General features: G+C 48.9%; 2 protein-coding genes across 4 annotated transcripts in view; both read right to left on the bottom strand.

Annotated features, from left to right (window-relative positions):
• The window catches only part of RHOT2 (ras homolog family member T2), a 49609-nt gene extending 43392 nt beyond the window's left edge, over window positions 1-6217 (bottom strand). For both annotated transcript variants that reach the window (XM_088464555.1, XM_088464561.1), the window contains exon 1: window positions 6085-6217. In XM_088464555.1, coding sequence (XP_088320681.1) covers window positions 6085-6121 — 37 coding nt within the window. In that variant the 5' untranslated portion in view covers window positions 6122-6217. The remainder of the gene's footprint in view (window positions 1-6084) is intronic.
• A 4899-nt stretch (window positions 6218-11116) lies between these two features.
• WDR90 (WD repeat domain 90) overlaps window positions 11117-16382 on the bottom strand; it is a 60252-nt gene continuing 54986 nt past the window's right edge. For both annotated transcript variants that reach the window (XM_088464582.1, XM_088464574.1), the window contains 2 exons: window positions 13061-13145; window positions 11117-11574 (listed from right to left, as the gene is read on the bottom strand). In XM_088464582.1, coding sequence (XP_088320708.1) covers window positions 11417-11574; window positions 13061-13145 — 243 coding nt within the window. In that variant the 3' untranslated portion in view covers window positions 11117-11416. The remainder of the gene's footprint in view (window positions 11575-13060; window positions 13146-16382) is intronic.

Consider the following 16382-nt stretch of genomic DNA (forward strand, 5'->3'; position numbering starts at 1 on the left):
TGTGATAAATGCGGGACAGTTCTGCCATCGCTGTCCGACTTTGAGTGCCTCCTTGGTGATTGAGGTAGGCCACTGCCGTGGCGTTGTCGGACTGCACTTGTACTGCCATGAAGAATATTGTGAGCAAGGGTGAGAGCTCTGTAGATGGCTCGGAGTTCCAGGACATTGACAGACAAGATTGCCTTGGCTGGAGTCCAGCGTCCTTGGAAGGAGTGCTGGCCGGCCACTGTGCCCTGGGAGTACCCAGTCCTGGATCCAAAAAAGGCATCCCTTGTTCAAGTAGGATGTCTGTAGCCAGCAGGCTAGGGAAGGCGAACCTCCAGGGAGAGGCCCATCATCTGGGATATGAGCAGATGGGGGAGCCCATTCCTCCTGGAGAGAACAGGTTTTGTAGGGGCCTGGATTGAAACTGAGCGAACTCCACCATGTCGAAGGTGGACACCATGGATCCTAGGATCTGCATTTCAGAGTGAATTGACACTCAGTGACTGTGTAGTAATCTGCGAACCCAGTGCTGTAAGACCGAGATTTTGTCTGCTGTTAGGAAGATTCTCTGAACCTGAGAGTGTAGGAGGGCTCCCAGATGTACTATTCTTTGAGAAGGTGTCAAGGAAGACTTTTTCCAGTTGATCAGCCAACTGTGCATTTGTAGAAAGGCAATGGTTACCTGTAGATGGCGGTGAAGAATTTCTGGGGAGCTGACCAACAGCAAGAGATCGTATGATTCCTTGACGACGAAGGTAGGCTGCCATAACTGCCATGATCTTGGTAAAGACCAGAGGAGCCATACTATAGCAAAACCGGAGATATTGTTGATGAGAAGGGCTATAGGTACATATAGGTAAGCGTCCTAAATGTCTAGAGACACCATAAAGTCCCCAGGCTCCATAGCCAGGACAATAGAGCGTAGGGTTTCCATATAAAACCTGGGCACCCTGATAAACTTGTTCAGAGACTTGAGGTTGAGGATAGGCTGATGAGACCTGTTGGGCTTCTGAACTAAAAGGGTAGAATAGCCCTTCCCTTGCGGTGAAGAGAGGGGATCAGAATCATTAGTCCTGAGAGCAGGAATGAGAGGGAATATCCATGGGAGACCACCTCTTACCCAGGCGTCTGATGTGGTCAGGCGCCAGAACTGGGCGAATTGAAGAAGTCGGCCTCCCACCCTGGGAGCCCCCAGGGAGTGGCCCGTCCTGTTAGGCTTAAGGCTTGTCCTCTAGTAGCCCAGATCTGTTTGGTCCTAGGCTTGGAGGCCTTAGTGGATGCCGACTGCCTTGGAAAGGACTGACCTTTAGCTTTTCCTTGAGGACGAAAGGACCGAAAGGATGACATTCGAGGCTTCGCAGTAGATGCAAAAGGCAAAAATGCCGTCTTGGAAGCTGCCAAAAGTAGTCACAATCTTGTCCAATTCTGGGCCAAACAGGATCTCCCCAGAATAAGGCAGAGACTCCAATGCCTTTTTAGAGTCCGAATCTGCCTTCCATGAGCAAAGCCAAACAATAGGACGGGCTACCACGGAAGTAGCAGATGCCATGGAAGCTACGAGACCAGTATCCAAAGCTGCTTCACCTAAATAAGAGGCTGCATCTCTAATGTGAGATATGTAGGACACCTGTTCCCTCGAAGCATCAGAGGGAAATGTATCTTGTAGGGCCTCTGCCCAACTCTCAATGGCTTTTGCCACCCAGGCTGTAGCCCTGGCAGGAAGAATAATAGCTCCTGTAAGAGAGTATACAGATTTCAGGCAAGCTTCCATTCTTCTATCTGTGGTCTCCTTTAAGGAGGTTGCAGTGTGGATAGGTAAAGTAGCATAGGAATCTACTGCAGGGGGAACTTCCTATTTAGTGCAATCAGTAGCTGGAAGAAGATAAAAGGAAATCAAGCGTTTAGGCAGCTGAAACCTTTTACTGGGCATATTCCATGCCTCACTCATATGATCAGATAGCTGATCCGAGTGAGGAAACTCTGGCAAAACTACCTACTGTCGCTTATATAGTGGCTCTTTTGCCTTAGTGGGTTCTGCCTCTTCTATCTGAAGAATAGATTTTACAGTGCTGCTTAAGTGCAGGAATATTCAATTTAGAAGGAGGTTCCTCGTCTCCCGAGGGGGGGGGGGGGGGGGAGGGGGAACGTCAGAGTGAGAGAGTTCTGCATATTCTGCCTCCCCAGATGATAACTCAGAATCTGATAGCTGGGTGGAGTGGGAAGATAACACAGCACGCTTAGTAGCTTTACTAGGTAAGGGTCTCTCTTTTTGCAGCATTTGTTGAAGGGCTGTAGAGGTATCCGCCAGACTCTGCACTGCAGTAGAAAGTACATCTACCCATGGGGGAGGCAAAGGATTTGCAGGGAGTTATCTTATGTGACCAGCCCATAGGGGGAGCTACCACAGGGATCGCTAGGTGGTCCACAATATTTGCCAGCACCTGTGAAAAGGTAGCCCTGAGGAGAGGCCACGGGGCTGATGGGCCAGGTGCCGCATAACACGATGCACAAAGACCATCCTGAATGAGGTCCTCTGAAGATAAGCCTGCTGAGCAGGACTTCCAAGACACCAGAGTGGGAGGAGCAGGCTGCTTGTTGTTCTTGCCTCTGCCAGACATAGCTGTTAGAAAAAATTTAACTGCAGCGGCCACTAAAATCATCTACACAGAACGCAGCGGCTGGTAGGCTATAGCGCTGTATAACCTGACCCTTGGGCGAGGTATACAGGGTGACTGGACCCAGCCTTCCCGGGGACCTGAATGCAGAAAATGGCTGCCGTGAGTCTCAGAGGGGACGGAGGGTGAGGGAGGAGCAGCAAGACCGCAGCGAAATGGCGCCCCGAAATGGCGCCCTGAGCTGGGGGAGGGGCCGCAGGGAGAGTGCCTTCTCCCCTGTGCTGACATTAACCACTGGGTCCCCTGGCCTTAAATTGTGCCCTGCTCCAGTGCTTGTATTGCCCTGGTGGTTTAGTGGAGTCACGGATGAACTGATGTCCACATCAGTGCCTCCGGTCTGTCTCCCAAGACTGGAGGCAAGACTGCGCATTAGACGCAGGTCACCGTAAACAGGGATCCGCCTTACCAGTCCCCTTGAGTCACGGCTGCAGTCTGGGGAGCCTTGCTAGCTAGGTCCCCCTCAGAGCTCTGCCGGAAGTACCTAGCCAAGTGCTGGTGTCACGGCGTCGCGGAGGGGTGATGGAGCAGCAGTGCAGACGTCCAAATGACGCTCTTGAAGTAAAATAAATGAAAGGTAAATCACAAAAATAAGCTTGGGCTGCTTAACAGCAGCCCCACTGTAGAAACGGTGATCCAGCTCCTGCCGGACACCAACAAAACTGAGTTGCCCTCAGACTGTGGCGGGGTATAAGGGGGAAGGACTGGAGCATCCTGGGATTGAAAAAGCTTTGCTGTTGGTGTCCGGTCCTCCAAGTCCCACCTACACCCCATTGTCTCCCTGTGGAGCCCTATGGACACTGAAGAAGAAATTACACTGCAATATTACACAAATACACAGGAACCACACGCTGGCTGTTACAGCATCCTCCCTCTACCTGCTCTGTCCCCCGCCTCAGCCCACTATGGTGCACTGAACCCCATCCACCTGTTGCCGATATGCATTGTCAACAATCACAACGCCGACAGTCATTATCTACATGTCATAATGTTGACACGTACAAAATGTCGACGAGTTCATAATATCATCAGTCATGTTGACACTCAATTTTTACCCTAGACCACATTACATGTGTCAACATTTTGTCATTTAGAGATTCAACATTATGGTATCGACCTTATAATGGTCGGCATGATGACGACATGAGGACTACATCCCCACCTGCCAACCTGAATATGTCGCCGTGGGCCTGATGCAGAGCTGGAAATGGGGCGTTCGTGCTCCTGCATTGCGTGTGCAGAACTAAAGCTGTATACTGCGGTGCGCCCGTCCGTGCGCTTGGCTTGCTGCTAAACATTATCAGTGGGCACATGGACCCACCCTACAGTAGGTGCAAATGATACGCCTGGACAGGTGTACTTATGCACGTCTGTATGGCCCGCCGTTCCTTACAGGCGCCCTTACTGATCCTTGGCTATGTGAGTACGCCCTGTAACGCCTCTTTAGTTATAAGCGGACATGAAACTGAGATGCGTACAACTCTGCGCTGCCCGTACTTGCTTGTGTAACGTTTCGGTGCAAGCCGAGTACAGATACATGGTAACAGGTATATGTCCATCAGCTCCTAAGTGCTCATGGGTCACTACATAGAGGCATGGTCAGGAGCTTCCCCTACAGGAGTGACACTTAAGCTGGGTACACACTGTGCTGACGGGCATATCCGCCGACACAGCAGCTGAACTGGTAAGCTAAACAGACTTACCGATCGGCCGCCTGATGTGTATTCTCTGACATCACAACTGGGCTGGCATTTGCCCGCCGATCTTGAGCGGTCAGTCACTGGCGGTTTCTGCAGCAAGTGTATGGGCGGGCAACTGCCCGTACACACACACACACACAGAAAGAAAGAAAGTGTTCCAACAAGGATTCACTCGCGGGTTATTAGCATGCAAGATCATCTCATTAAGGACTCTCTATTGTGGTGACCCAAGAAAATATGAAAAAGTTTCTTTCTGTGTGTATATATTAATTGATTCCTGGGTGCACCTCCCTTTTTGTAACTTTAATATAACAAAATGAACAAGTAATTGGGAAGGACATAATAAACACTAAGTGCCTGTGCGGACAATTCTTAGTCCCTTGCCCGTACACAGTGCCAGATGCGCCGATATATCTGCAGATATATCTCCCATCGGCTGTGCTGCAGAGCCGATGCGATATGTGTGTGAACGACGTCATTCACAGACATATCGGGTATACACACCAGGCAACGCGCTTGTGATATAGCGGCAATTGGATTGAACGCCCAATATATTGCCCAGTGTGTAACCAGCTGTAGAATAGATTGGGCTACCAGGCACAATACAAGCTGAATTAAAGAGCAACGGAACCTTTCAGTATATAATGCATTATACATAGTGAGCTCATGGCATTGCTTGCTTATATACTGACTGCTGTATACGGATCGCTAGGTTTTTATCTGTGCATGGGACACATGTACCATAATGTCCTGATTGTGATTTCTCTCATGTATCTGTGCAATAAATAAAGACATTTACTTGTATTCCCAGGAAGAAAGCAGCATTACCCAGACACATTGTAACAACCAATTACATTCTGTCATTTTTGTAGTGCAAGTTACTACATGAAAGAAAACGCCTGACTGACTAAACAAATATTTTCCTGTACAACAATATACAGAGATGCCTCCTAATGAATGTAACAACATGAGCAGCTTACACTACGTAGACTAAATGCTAAATTTCTTTCATTTTAATTTAGACACAAACTTGTGTATCACTTGTGCCATGTGCAACCCACTAGTATGGTGCAACTAAAGACTTGTACTACACAGGCACTGCGACATAATGTCAGACATCTTCATGAGAGCCACTATTATTCAGCAGGTAGTGTCCCCTGATCAGACAGGCAGGGTGCGCCCCCACTTTGCCACACAGGAAGACAGCACAATAGGGTGCAGGCCCCCCCATACTGTCCTGCAGTCAAAGCAACCCAATGCTGTTCTGTAGGCAGGGAGCCCCAATAATGTCATGCAGGTAGGGTGACCCCCATGTTATTCTGTAGGCAGGGAGACCCCAATATTGTCCTGTAGGCAGGGAGACCACCATATAGTCCTGAAAAGCTCGGTGACCCCATCTGATCAGGCAAGGTGTCCCCATATTGTCCTGTAGGCTGAGTGACCCCATATTATCTGACAGGGTGACCCCATATTATCAGGCAGGGAGGGTGACCCCATATTATCAGGCAGGGAGGGTGACCCCCATATTATCAGGCAGGTAGAGTGACCCCCATATTATCAGGTAGGTAGGGTGACCCCCATATTATCAGGCAGGGAGTGTGACCCCCATATTATCAGGCAGGGAGGGTGACCCCCATATTATCAGGCAGGGAGGGTGACCACCTGCACTATATCAGAGATGTCAGTGAGCGCTGCCCCCACCTCCCCTCCTGTGACCCCTCTCTCACCCTCCCCCAGGAGGAGGATCCTCACGTCCTGCTTCATGGCCCCGGAGCCGCCAACACCGACTTCCGGGTGTAGCTCCAGGCGGCTGCCAGTGACAGCTCCCTCCGCTTCCGGCGTCCCTCAGCCCGACTACGTCACTTCCGCTCTGCGATAAGCTTCAGGTTACCATAGTGACGGCAGGGAGGGGCGGGGTTGGTACCTGGGTATAGCACGTACACCACGTGTGCGACCACACACACACACACACATGGCCTGTGCGATAACCCGACAACTCCCTACCCTCCAACATGACCCGTTCCTTTAGGTACAAAACACTCTGCTCCTGGACTTCCCACTTCATGTATTGAATTGAATTTATTTGTTACCACCAGCAAACAAGTTTGACAGACGAAATTACGTTACACAAAACACGCTTAAGAACAGTGAAATAGCAATCCATGGTAGGGGTTATATGTATGCATACCCTCCAACATTTCATTGGGAAAACCCGGTACAGGGGCGTGACCACGACCAAAAGGGGGCGTGGTTACATTTAAAGGGGCGTGTCCACAGGGCTGTACATGGGGGCTAGGGGCAGCTGGCACTGGTTGGGCTCTGACTTCTGATCACCGGCGCTGGCGTGATTACGTCAGCGCTGACTGCACTACAGACCACCAGGGAGGACGGAGCGGAGCCGCCTGTCACTCAGCAGCGCTGCGGGAGTCCTGCGTCCCAGCAGCACCGCTAAAGAATTCACAAGATTGTACCCCACCAGTACAAAACGGTACAGCGCCTGTTGCCGGTACAGACCTTTAAAAAAAATGGTACTGTACCGGCTATATCAGTATAGTTGGGAGGGTATGTGTATGATTGCAGCCACCTGTGTTGAACTAGGTAATAGATGAGACAGGTGTTTCACCACAGGTGTCTGCAATCATAAATTAAGAGGAAAAGCAGGAGCAGAGCATTGTGTACCTAATGGAATGGGTCATGTTTGGAGGGTCTGCAATTCACACACCCGTCACATCATGGCCTGCTCAGCACCCACATAACGCTGATAGCATTTTTTATGCAGAGCTCCTCCCCAGACACCCACACACCGTCTCACCCCGACACCCGCACACCTGTGCCCCGCCGTCTCACCCCGACACCCGCACACCTGTGCCCCGCCGTCTCACCCCGACACCCGCACACCTGTGCCCCGCCGTCTCACCCGGACTCCCACACACCTGTACCCCGCCATCTCACCCGGACACCCACACACCTGTAGCCCCTCCATCTCACCCGGACACCCACACACCTGTAGCCCCGCCATCTCACCCGGACACCCACACACCTGTAGCCCACCAAGACTTACACACCTGGGAACCACTCTCGCCTGTACACTACCAATGCTAGTAGGACTGACCACTGATATGTAAGATCTAACACAAATCTCCCCTAAAGCTGCCCCCACACACATAGCGATATTTTACACGATTTGCCCGATTTCGACAAATCGTGTAAAATATTCCCAAATCGTGAGTTTCTGCTCACGATGCGCATCCCCGTTTCGTCGTACATCGCACCTTCAGATCTGCCGTGCTGTAGGGCAGATTAGCCAATCTGGGACACAATGCACTGGATGCACAATAGATCTTAAGTCAGATTGGACATTTTTTTACTCCAAATCGTGACCACGACTGCCGGGGAGCTGCCTGGGGAGAGTTCAGGGGAAATCGTGCCTCAGGTTGGATCGTGAGCACATCCCTATGTGTGTAGGCACCTTAACACCCACCCACCTGGAACGGCGGTCTACATGTGATAGGGGCTGCAATGTCCTGCAATCTGGTCAGCATCACACTGCTACCTGCAGTGATAGGATAAGTAAATGCCTGCACCATACTGTTACCTGTCTGCACAGGGTTGAGTATGAAATCCCGGCTGTAGGGATGTCGCTGGTCAGAATATCGACAGCAGCATCCAGACAGCCAGAATCCGGACACCCATAGAAACTAAAGGCAAGTCTTTTCCTAACCTCCTAACCCCTACCCTAACCTCCCCCCGTAGTGCCAAAACCTCACCTCCCCTTCCCCACACCCTAATCCTAACACACCCTCCCCGGTGCCTAACCCCGCACCCCAACGTCCCCCTAACACCCCAATACTTACTTTCGGGATGCTGACGGTCGGGATACTGGTGCCGGGATCCCAACCTGTCGGGATTTCGGAGCCGGTATCCAGACCGTTGGAATCCCGCACGCCAGGATGCCGACTAGGTTGGGTATGAAATCCCAGCTGTCGGGATGCCGCTGGTTGGGATACTGGTGCTGGGATCCCGACCTGTCAGGATTTCGGCGCCGGTATTCAGACAGTCAGCACCCGTACCCTGGGATGCCGGCTACATCCCGTCTGCACATATTCACAAATAAAGCAAAGGAAGCGGGTGATGTAAATGTAGCCAGATGTCACACAACCTAGTTTGAATATTTCCCATGAGATGCCCTCACCACTGGTGCACATCACACAGAGATGGCTTTTCTTGTCGAGAGAAGGGATTCCCCCCCCCCCCCCCCTTTTGGTTACATAGTTTCTTGCACTCTGTGGGAGTCATAGATGGTGACAGTTATTGGCTTACACCCCTAGAAGACAGGTCACCTGGTGAAAGTATGAGGGATGACCATGTGCCCATTTTGCGGAGCTGGTCTGCTGCAATGGGTTAGTTAGATGGGCCAAGGACCACGGTCAAGTGCACCATGTGCCCAGACGGAACTGGTAGCTGAATATAAGTCTGTATCCCCAACAGGTCATGTTTTCAGGATTTCTGTCTGTGGGAGCAGGTGGGATAATTACTGACCCAGCAACATAAAGAGGGGAGAAGACACTCCTTGGATTCCTAAAGTCAACCAAATTGTGTTGGCTGCTATGTGTGAGAACTCTAGATCCCAGCTCCTCCTGGTCATAGGAAGGGTCTCCTAATTGCTTGTCCAAGATATTGACCAGTAGCATAAGCAGCAAAGTCGGAGCCAAGGAGGACGGTTGAGCTTTGGGTAGCGTGGAGCCTGAAGGACTTCAACGCATCATAAGTAGATTAGACCAAGGACCCGTCCAAACAGGTTCAGAGAGACGGAAACACAGCGCCCTCTCTCCCTGCTGGTACTGGGACCGGACCTACATGGGTTGGAGTCTCTCCCATGAGAATCCTGGCCAAAGTTGCAGATGATACAGGAGGCTGGTTTTTCAGCAAGTAATCTAGCCTATCATTTTTCACAGAGATAAATATTTGGCACCAAGGTGGGAGGCTTAGCAGCCCTTATTGTTGTGTCTGACATCCTGCAACTAACAGGGCCACAGGAAAAAATGGTGGATATGAACATTAATCTGCTGCACGCTGTGAGGGACAAAAGCTCGAACAACTAGCTGTGAACCCCAGGAGCTATTCTCTAAGCTAACCAAATATAGCATAAAAGGAGCACTTTACTGAAACGCAGGTGATCCAGTGTGCAGGAGTCAGTGACCATCCCCAGGGCAGGCTGGACTGCTGTAGGTACTAAAGCAAGTCACTTGCTAGATTCAGGTCACATGTGCAGCAATCATCTGTTCCTGCATCCTGGTCAAGAGTATCCTGGTTGCCAAGCACTGGTGTTATCATGGGCAGCATTACTCCCCCCAGTCATTCACCATCTTGCTGAGAGAATGTAAGATGGGGAAATAGAGAGCACTGCTTTGCTTTCTACTTTAAAGAGCGTTGGGCCTGACTCAGCAGTGACCGGAAGTGCACTGCTGAACGCAGATTCCTGATTATCGGGAATCTGCGCGTGCGCATGACCCATTCTGAGAGTGTGCAGAATGGGTCCTGCTCAATCGCAGGCAAGCCCTTGAATGCCTCTGCCTGATTCACAGGCAGAGGCATTTAAAGGGCGGTGCGGGGCGTGCAGCTTTGCAATCCTTGCTGAATCAGGCGCTTTGTCCCCTAAAGCTTGTCCAGCTGTCAGAATATGCTTGTGACTGTGTAATGTACAATATGACTAGCAAAGTTGCAGGAAAGGTCTTCTCTCTCTCTTCTCCTCTGGTGCCACAATGTAAGGGGGGTGCGAGGTTCGTAGTCCTGCATTGGGAGCTGATTCACTACGGATCGCTATTCTGCTTATACGCACGCAATGCAGTTGCTGACATCAGCGGTGATATGTTAGGCTGCGATCGCAATGATTTACATAAAGGACGCCCACTTCGCCTTACTCACATCCGTATACTTGGCCAACATAGCAAAATAATCGCCAACATCAAGTAACATGGGACCCATACGCACAGTTACGGCAGGTCAGACCTCAGGAATTGCTGACTTCAGCGCACGCTGTGAGGCCTCAGGCTGCGTATGGTATCGCAGTGGCTACTTTATGCACGCCCCTGCAACGCCGTCCCATCGCACTGGCATGCCTGCATGCCCCCGACCACCCCGTCACCACCCACAAACAGCACTTCCTGTCAATCACTCTGCCATGGGTCTGTGTATCCTCTGCGATCACAGTTCTGAGCGCAGCGGCCGGTTCGCACAGTGTGATGTATACACATGCACAGTACGCACCAATAGGCCGATTGTGTGCGTATAAGCAACTGCGTTCCTTGCCGAATCAGGCCCATAATCTTGCCATACTGAGGCTGTCCCCCAACCATGAATGATGAGGACTTCAGCAGAAGTATATATCTCCCACTACCCTACGTCCTATGCGGTAGAACAAAAGCAAACGTGTGTTTTCCTACAGCAAAAACAGAAATATACACAACCGTAAAGATGGGTACACAACACTATAAGATTATCTGTCCAAACTGGCTGGTTTGAACAAATATCTGGTAATATATGGCACAAATGACAATCGACAATTTGTTCCCAAACATTGGAAAACAGGTTTATAACAAAAAAATCAATTTGATTTAACCAATTTGTCCGAATGACCATTATTGTCAGTTTTCTGGCGTTTGGGAACAAATGGTGTCCCACGCGCAACAGTCTCGCACAGCATGCAAACGCCAAAACTTATTGAAAAGAAAGAATACCGCATCGAAATGATCTGTTAAAATATTTATAAAAGAATGCAATAAAAATATCACTTTTTAAAATGCTTACAGAAAATAAAAAATGTACAATACATAAAAGGCAGCTATTAGTAGCGCCCACGTTATACCGTCAAACATTTTTTATTAAAACTTCTAATAAAACATGACTTTCTAGCAAAGTAAACAAATATTTACAAGTTATATGTACAAAAGGCACTTCCTTATCCAGCTTCTGACATAAGAGGCGGGTAACTGGGGCAATTGTTCGCATAGTGCTGGGATTTAGCCAAGGTACCTAGGACACTGAGAATTACATCGTGCGTTATGAATTCTGTATGTCCCAGACAAGCACTTGGTTGTAGGACGCAGTGAAGAGAAGGTTGCCTGAAGGAGATACTCGGCACAGATGTACGCTGTCGTCATGTGCTGAGAAGTCTTGTTGTGTTCCCGTTGAGGAGTCAATGACGCGCAGGAGTCGCTCTGTGGAGAAGTGACGCAGGTTACGATGGTGGGAAAACAAAGAACATAAAAAGCTAAATATTTTTTTAAAAAAAGATCCATTTTTTATTTTGATCACTAGCACTGTTATTTATATAGTACTGTAATAAATAGCTGTTCATTTTAATTAGATGGATTTTTATTATTTTTGCTGGAAATTAAGATTGCCACAGTTCTACATTTAGGTTATATACACATTATAATAAATTCTAATTCAATTTTAATAGTATACAGTGAATTTTTTTTATTAATTTCCTTAAAATACACTGATGTACCACTTTATCCAAGGTGTAGGATGGATGTAATATAGTTAATGGCTTATTTGATATAGTTGGCACACTTTATACAAGGATAGACTTCTCGCCCATATAACAGACACTGCCGTTCATACATCTCTGAAGATACTAAGCAGTGTAGTGAAACGCGCTAGTCAAAAATAGAATCGCTGCAATCCACCAATTAGCTGTGTTTCAGACCTGTCTTATTCATCAGATATCCCGTGTAATTACCCCCAGTCTGAATATGGGAACTGGCCCCATATGAGAACGGGGGGGGTTCTAATTAACATCACTTGGCTCTTTCAGGAGTTAGCTGGGTGGTATGCAGTCAGGAAGGAGGCGGACCTAATCCCGACAGCCGGCTACCCGACTGCTTAATCCCGGCGAGGGTTAAATGACAGGCATCTAAATCTAGACACCTGTTATTTTACCAATGGCTTAGGGTTCCCGGGGGAGACTTTGGATTAGGCACAGCCCTGGGAGGGTTAGGGTTAGACTCGGGGAAGGGGGAGGTTAGCGTTAGGCACCCCCCCCGGGGGACTTAGGTTTAGGCGGCGGGGAAGGGGGGGGGTTAGGTTTAGGCATTTAGTGGTTGGAATAGGGTTAGGCACTGGGGGGGGGGGGGGGGGGGAGGTTAGGGTTAGGCACCCACAAGGGAGAGTTAGGGGGTACAATTATGTTAGACAATACTTACCTTGGACGATCGGGGTTTCCTCCTCTGCTGCTGCAACCTGAACTAAGTCTGATAATTACCTGATTGTTACATATTGTACTTGGTGGGATTTCAACAGCCCTAAGATATTTGCCCACCGTCAGCATCTGAGCTGATTACATGTAATTGAAGAAAAATCTAATAGGTGGTACTGGGTACACTATTATAGATTGAGTTCTGTTAGCGTTTCAGCTTTTATTTTGTTCTAATGTATTATACTTTTCTATTGTGCAATTTTCATTCAATTCCATTAAACTTTAAGTATCATTAGATTGAGTTGTAAAATTATTAGTATTTTGGCTGCTTATTCCCAAGTGGAAACTTATATCTGTATCCCCAAATTAAAATTTGGGTTGAATCACTGATTTCCTCTCTGTTTGGAGTGAGATATGAATACGCAAGAACATTCTCCTCGATAGAACATGCAGTGATCACAATACTTCCCATCACCCCACCATGTAACATCCGTAGGACTTACCGCTGCTGCCCAGGGCTAGGAGAGAAGCCGCTGGCGACATGGAGAGAGATGTAGCGAAATGTGACAGCGGGATGCTGAGCAGCACCTGTAGGAGAGACAGGCGGCAATGAGGCGAAGGGAGAGCCGGTTATACACAGGTGGGAAATACTCCAGCTGATAGGATGCTGTAGTGTGATATTACATGTATATGTACAAACTAGTAGGAAAGGAAGTTGGAGCCAGTGGGATAAAGGTTTATGTCCAGGTGGGTAAATGTGCACAAACCTGGCATTACCTGAGCTCCCAGCTACATTTATTATGTTATTCTTCCATTTGTTTTTGCAAGCTAAGCACCCGCAGGCACACAACTGCTCGTCTACCCCACACTCAGCTACTCCTCTCCAGCTCTTGCTTGTCCTGAATGCTGTACACCAGTGGTGTCAAACCCGGGCCCCTCCAACTGCTGTGGAACTACATATCCCAGCATGCTCTGCTACAGTTTTAGCATGGCCTAATAGCAAAACTGTGCTGGGATGTGTAGTTCCACTGCAGCTGGAAGGGCCCAAGTTTGCCACCACTGCTGTACACTCTCCTCCTTCCCCACCTCGCCTTCTTGTTCACTGAAGGAGAATGGTATCAGCAGTGAAGGCCAATTATGAAGAGCTACACAAAACGTCTTAATGGTCTTCCCTGCACATATCAAGATGTGCATCTACTTTCTATCCAGCTGCCTCTGCAAAGTAAAACTGTACCTCAACGAGCCCCCCTTCCCCCTCCTCTTACTCCACCTCTCCCTTCCCCCTCCATCTTACTCCACCTCTCCCTTCCCCCGGCATCTTACTCCACCTCTCCCTTCCCCCTCCTCTTACTCCACCTCTCCCTTCCCCCTCCTCTTACTCCACCTCTCTCTTCCCCCTACATATTACTCCACCTCTCTCTTCCCCCTCCATCTTACTCCACCTCTCTCTTCCCCCGCATCTTACTCCACCTCTCTCTTCCCCCGCATCTTACTCCACCTCTCTCTTCCCCCGGCATCTTACTCCACCTTTCTCTTCCCCCGCATCTTACTCCACCTCTCTCTCCCCCGGCATCTTACTCCACCTCTCTTCCCCCTCCATCTTACTCCACCTCTCTCTTCCCCCGGCATCTTACTCCACCTCTCTCTTCCCCCTCCTCTTACTCCACCTCTCTCTTCCCCCTCCTCTTACTCCACCTCTCTCTTCCCCCTCCTCTTACTCCACCTCTCTCTTCCCCCTCCTCTTACTCCACCTCTCTCTTCCCCCACATCTGTTTTTTTATTTTTTTTATTTACCTTTTTTCTTTTCATCTTTACTATTGAACATTTTGGGACGTTCTCCCCTGTTCTCCTCTGCACAGTGTTTTTTTTCCTTTCTGTATATGGCCTGTACATCTCTGTGTGCCTTTATCCTTTCTTCTATACTGTTATACATTTGTGGTTGTGGATAAAGGTCTGATGTGTTTGTCTCATCACCATAAGGTGGGATGTGATGAGTAAGTATGGGGACATAACACAAGTGTGTGCAGACTGTAGAGGTGCATTATGCCGGAGCTGTCTGGAAGTGACATCACTGACACAGATGCGAGGGGCCAGAGTTCATAACAAAGATCACTAAATTCCAAAGTGTTGACGATTTGTGCGCAGGGCTAGTCCATAATGGTGGGTACACACTAAACGATGTTTCGCGCAGCGGGGTTCCGGCATTGGCAAGTGCGTATACACGTGCCGGGAGTGACGACACAACAGAGGGGGCCATGTTGCATCGACGGCATGGCCCGCGCTGACTATATCGCCCGTGAGACCTGCATGCGGGTCCTACAGGCGATGTTGCCAACGACATGCAGGAGCGCGCATTTTCCGCGACATAGCGGGTACACACTGCCCAATGAGGACCATATGTCATCTAGTGTGTACCCGGCTTAAGGCTGCTTCAGGCAGGCCCTGCTAGGGTTAGTGGGTAAAATAGCTAAACTTAAGCCGGATATCCTAACACTCCTGTTCAAGGCAGAATCCCAGATGTTGGGGGTCCCACAAATAAATTTAATTAATAGAAATTCAATCTGGGCCCTACCCAGAGGTTGGTATTTCTGAGTCTGCGGTCACAGGAGACAAGAAAGACTTGTTACACCTACTGTTAAGTTGTCTACTGGCTCTCAGGTGGTCATCTGTTTTGTATGAAGGTCCTTGGAAAGATTGGGACAGTGCAGTTTGAATGGTTCCACTCATCTGTGTTCCAGATCAAGCTCCTATCGAAATGGGATAAGACTCCCCTCTCATCTGGTGACACACAACATATCTCACGGTCTCCATTATGAATTGCAAGCTCTTACGAGTCTACAATTTCAACAAGGGCTGTCCTTTCAACATAAGTATAGGACTATTGTGATTATGAATGTTAGTTTTCAAGGCTATTGTTCTTCACTGCCGGTTTCAACTTCTGTGGTCCCTAGCAGAGGCCAAGCTTCTGATCGGTACCCTAAAGTGAAAGGTGGCACCACATGCCCTAGTTCAGGGACTTTGCCACAGTGGTAGCATACCACTACCATCAGAGAAGGATAAAGAGCTATCTGGCAATGAAGGAGACCACTGGTGCCAAATGCTGGATATCAGTCATGGATGGAAAACTGGGAGGCCAACTATCTCAGCCAGACCGTACTGTACACCCAGGAGAGTGCTCCCTCAAACAGGACATTTTCCAGCATATTGCGGAGAGTTGGGGTTAGCTGGATATCCACATGACGTCCTGACTGAACCACATGATGGAGCGGTTCTGCACAAGGACCAGGAACCTACTTGTACATGAGTATCTTGCACACGCCATAATTGTCCAGTGGGAGTCCACCTTAGCTGTCTGCTTCCAATAGTAGTGATGCTGCTGCGTGTTCTCAAAAAAAGGGAAGGTGCGAGTGTTGTTGGCGATACTGGCCTAGCCAAGATGGGTTATGGTACACAGACAATCTCAGGATGCTCAGTATGTTATCTTCCTCTAAAGAGACGTCTTTGTTTTCATCAGGGCTTGGTGCGACTAGCTTTAATGGTACGGAACTTGAAGCCAAGTTTATTATGAATAAATTGGTGATTGAACTCATGCTTAGGTCCAGAAACCCTATTTCTGTGAAGAACCATCATATGGTCTGGTTTTGTGTTGGCGAAAATAGGAAGTTTCCAATTATTTAATTCCAGTTGTCCCATTTCCTACTCTATATACAGGATAGTTTGATCAATAAACTGAAAGAGTCCTCCAATGGGAACACTGGAATGTCAAGGTTCTAAAATGCTAGACCCTAACATGCTAGACCCTTTTCTTCCTAGTCGTTGGACATA

The sequence above is a fragment of the Taudactylus pleione genome, unplaced genomic scaffold (assembly GCF_031769625.1).
Source record: "Taudactylus pleione unplaced genomic scaffold, aTauple2 ptg000061l, whole genome shotgun sequence".
Lineage (NCBI taxonomy): Eukaryota > Metazoa > Chordata > Amphibia > Anura > Myobatrachidae > Taudactylus > Taudactylus pleione.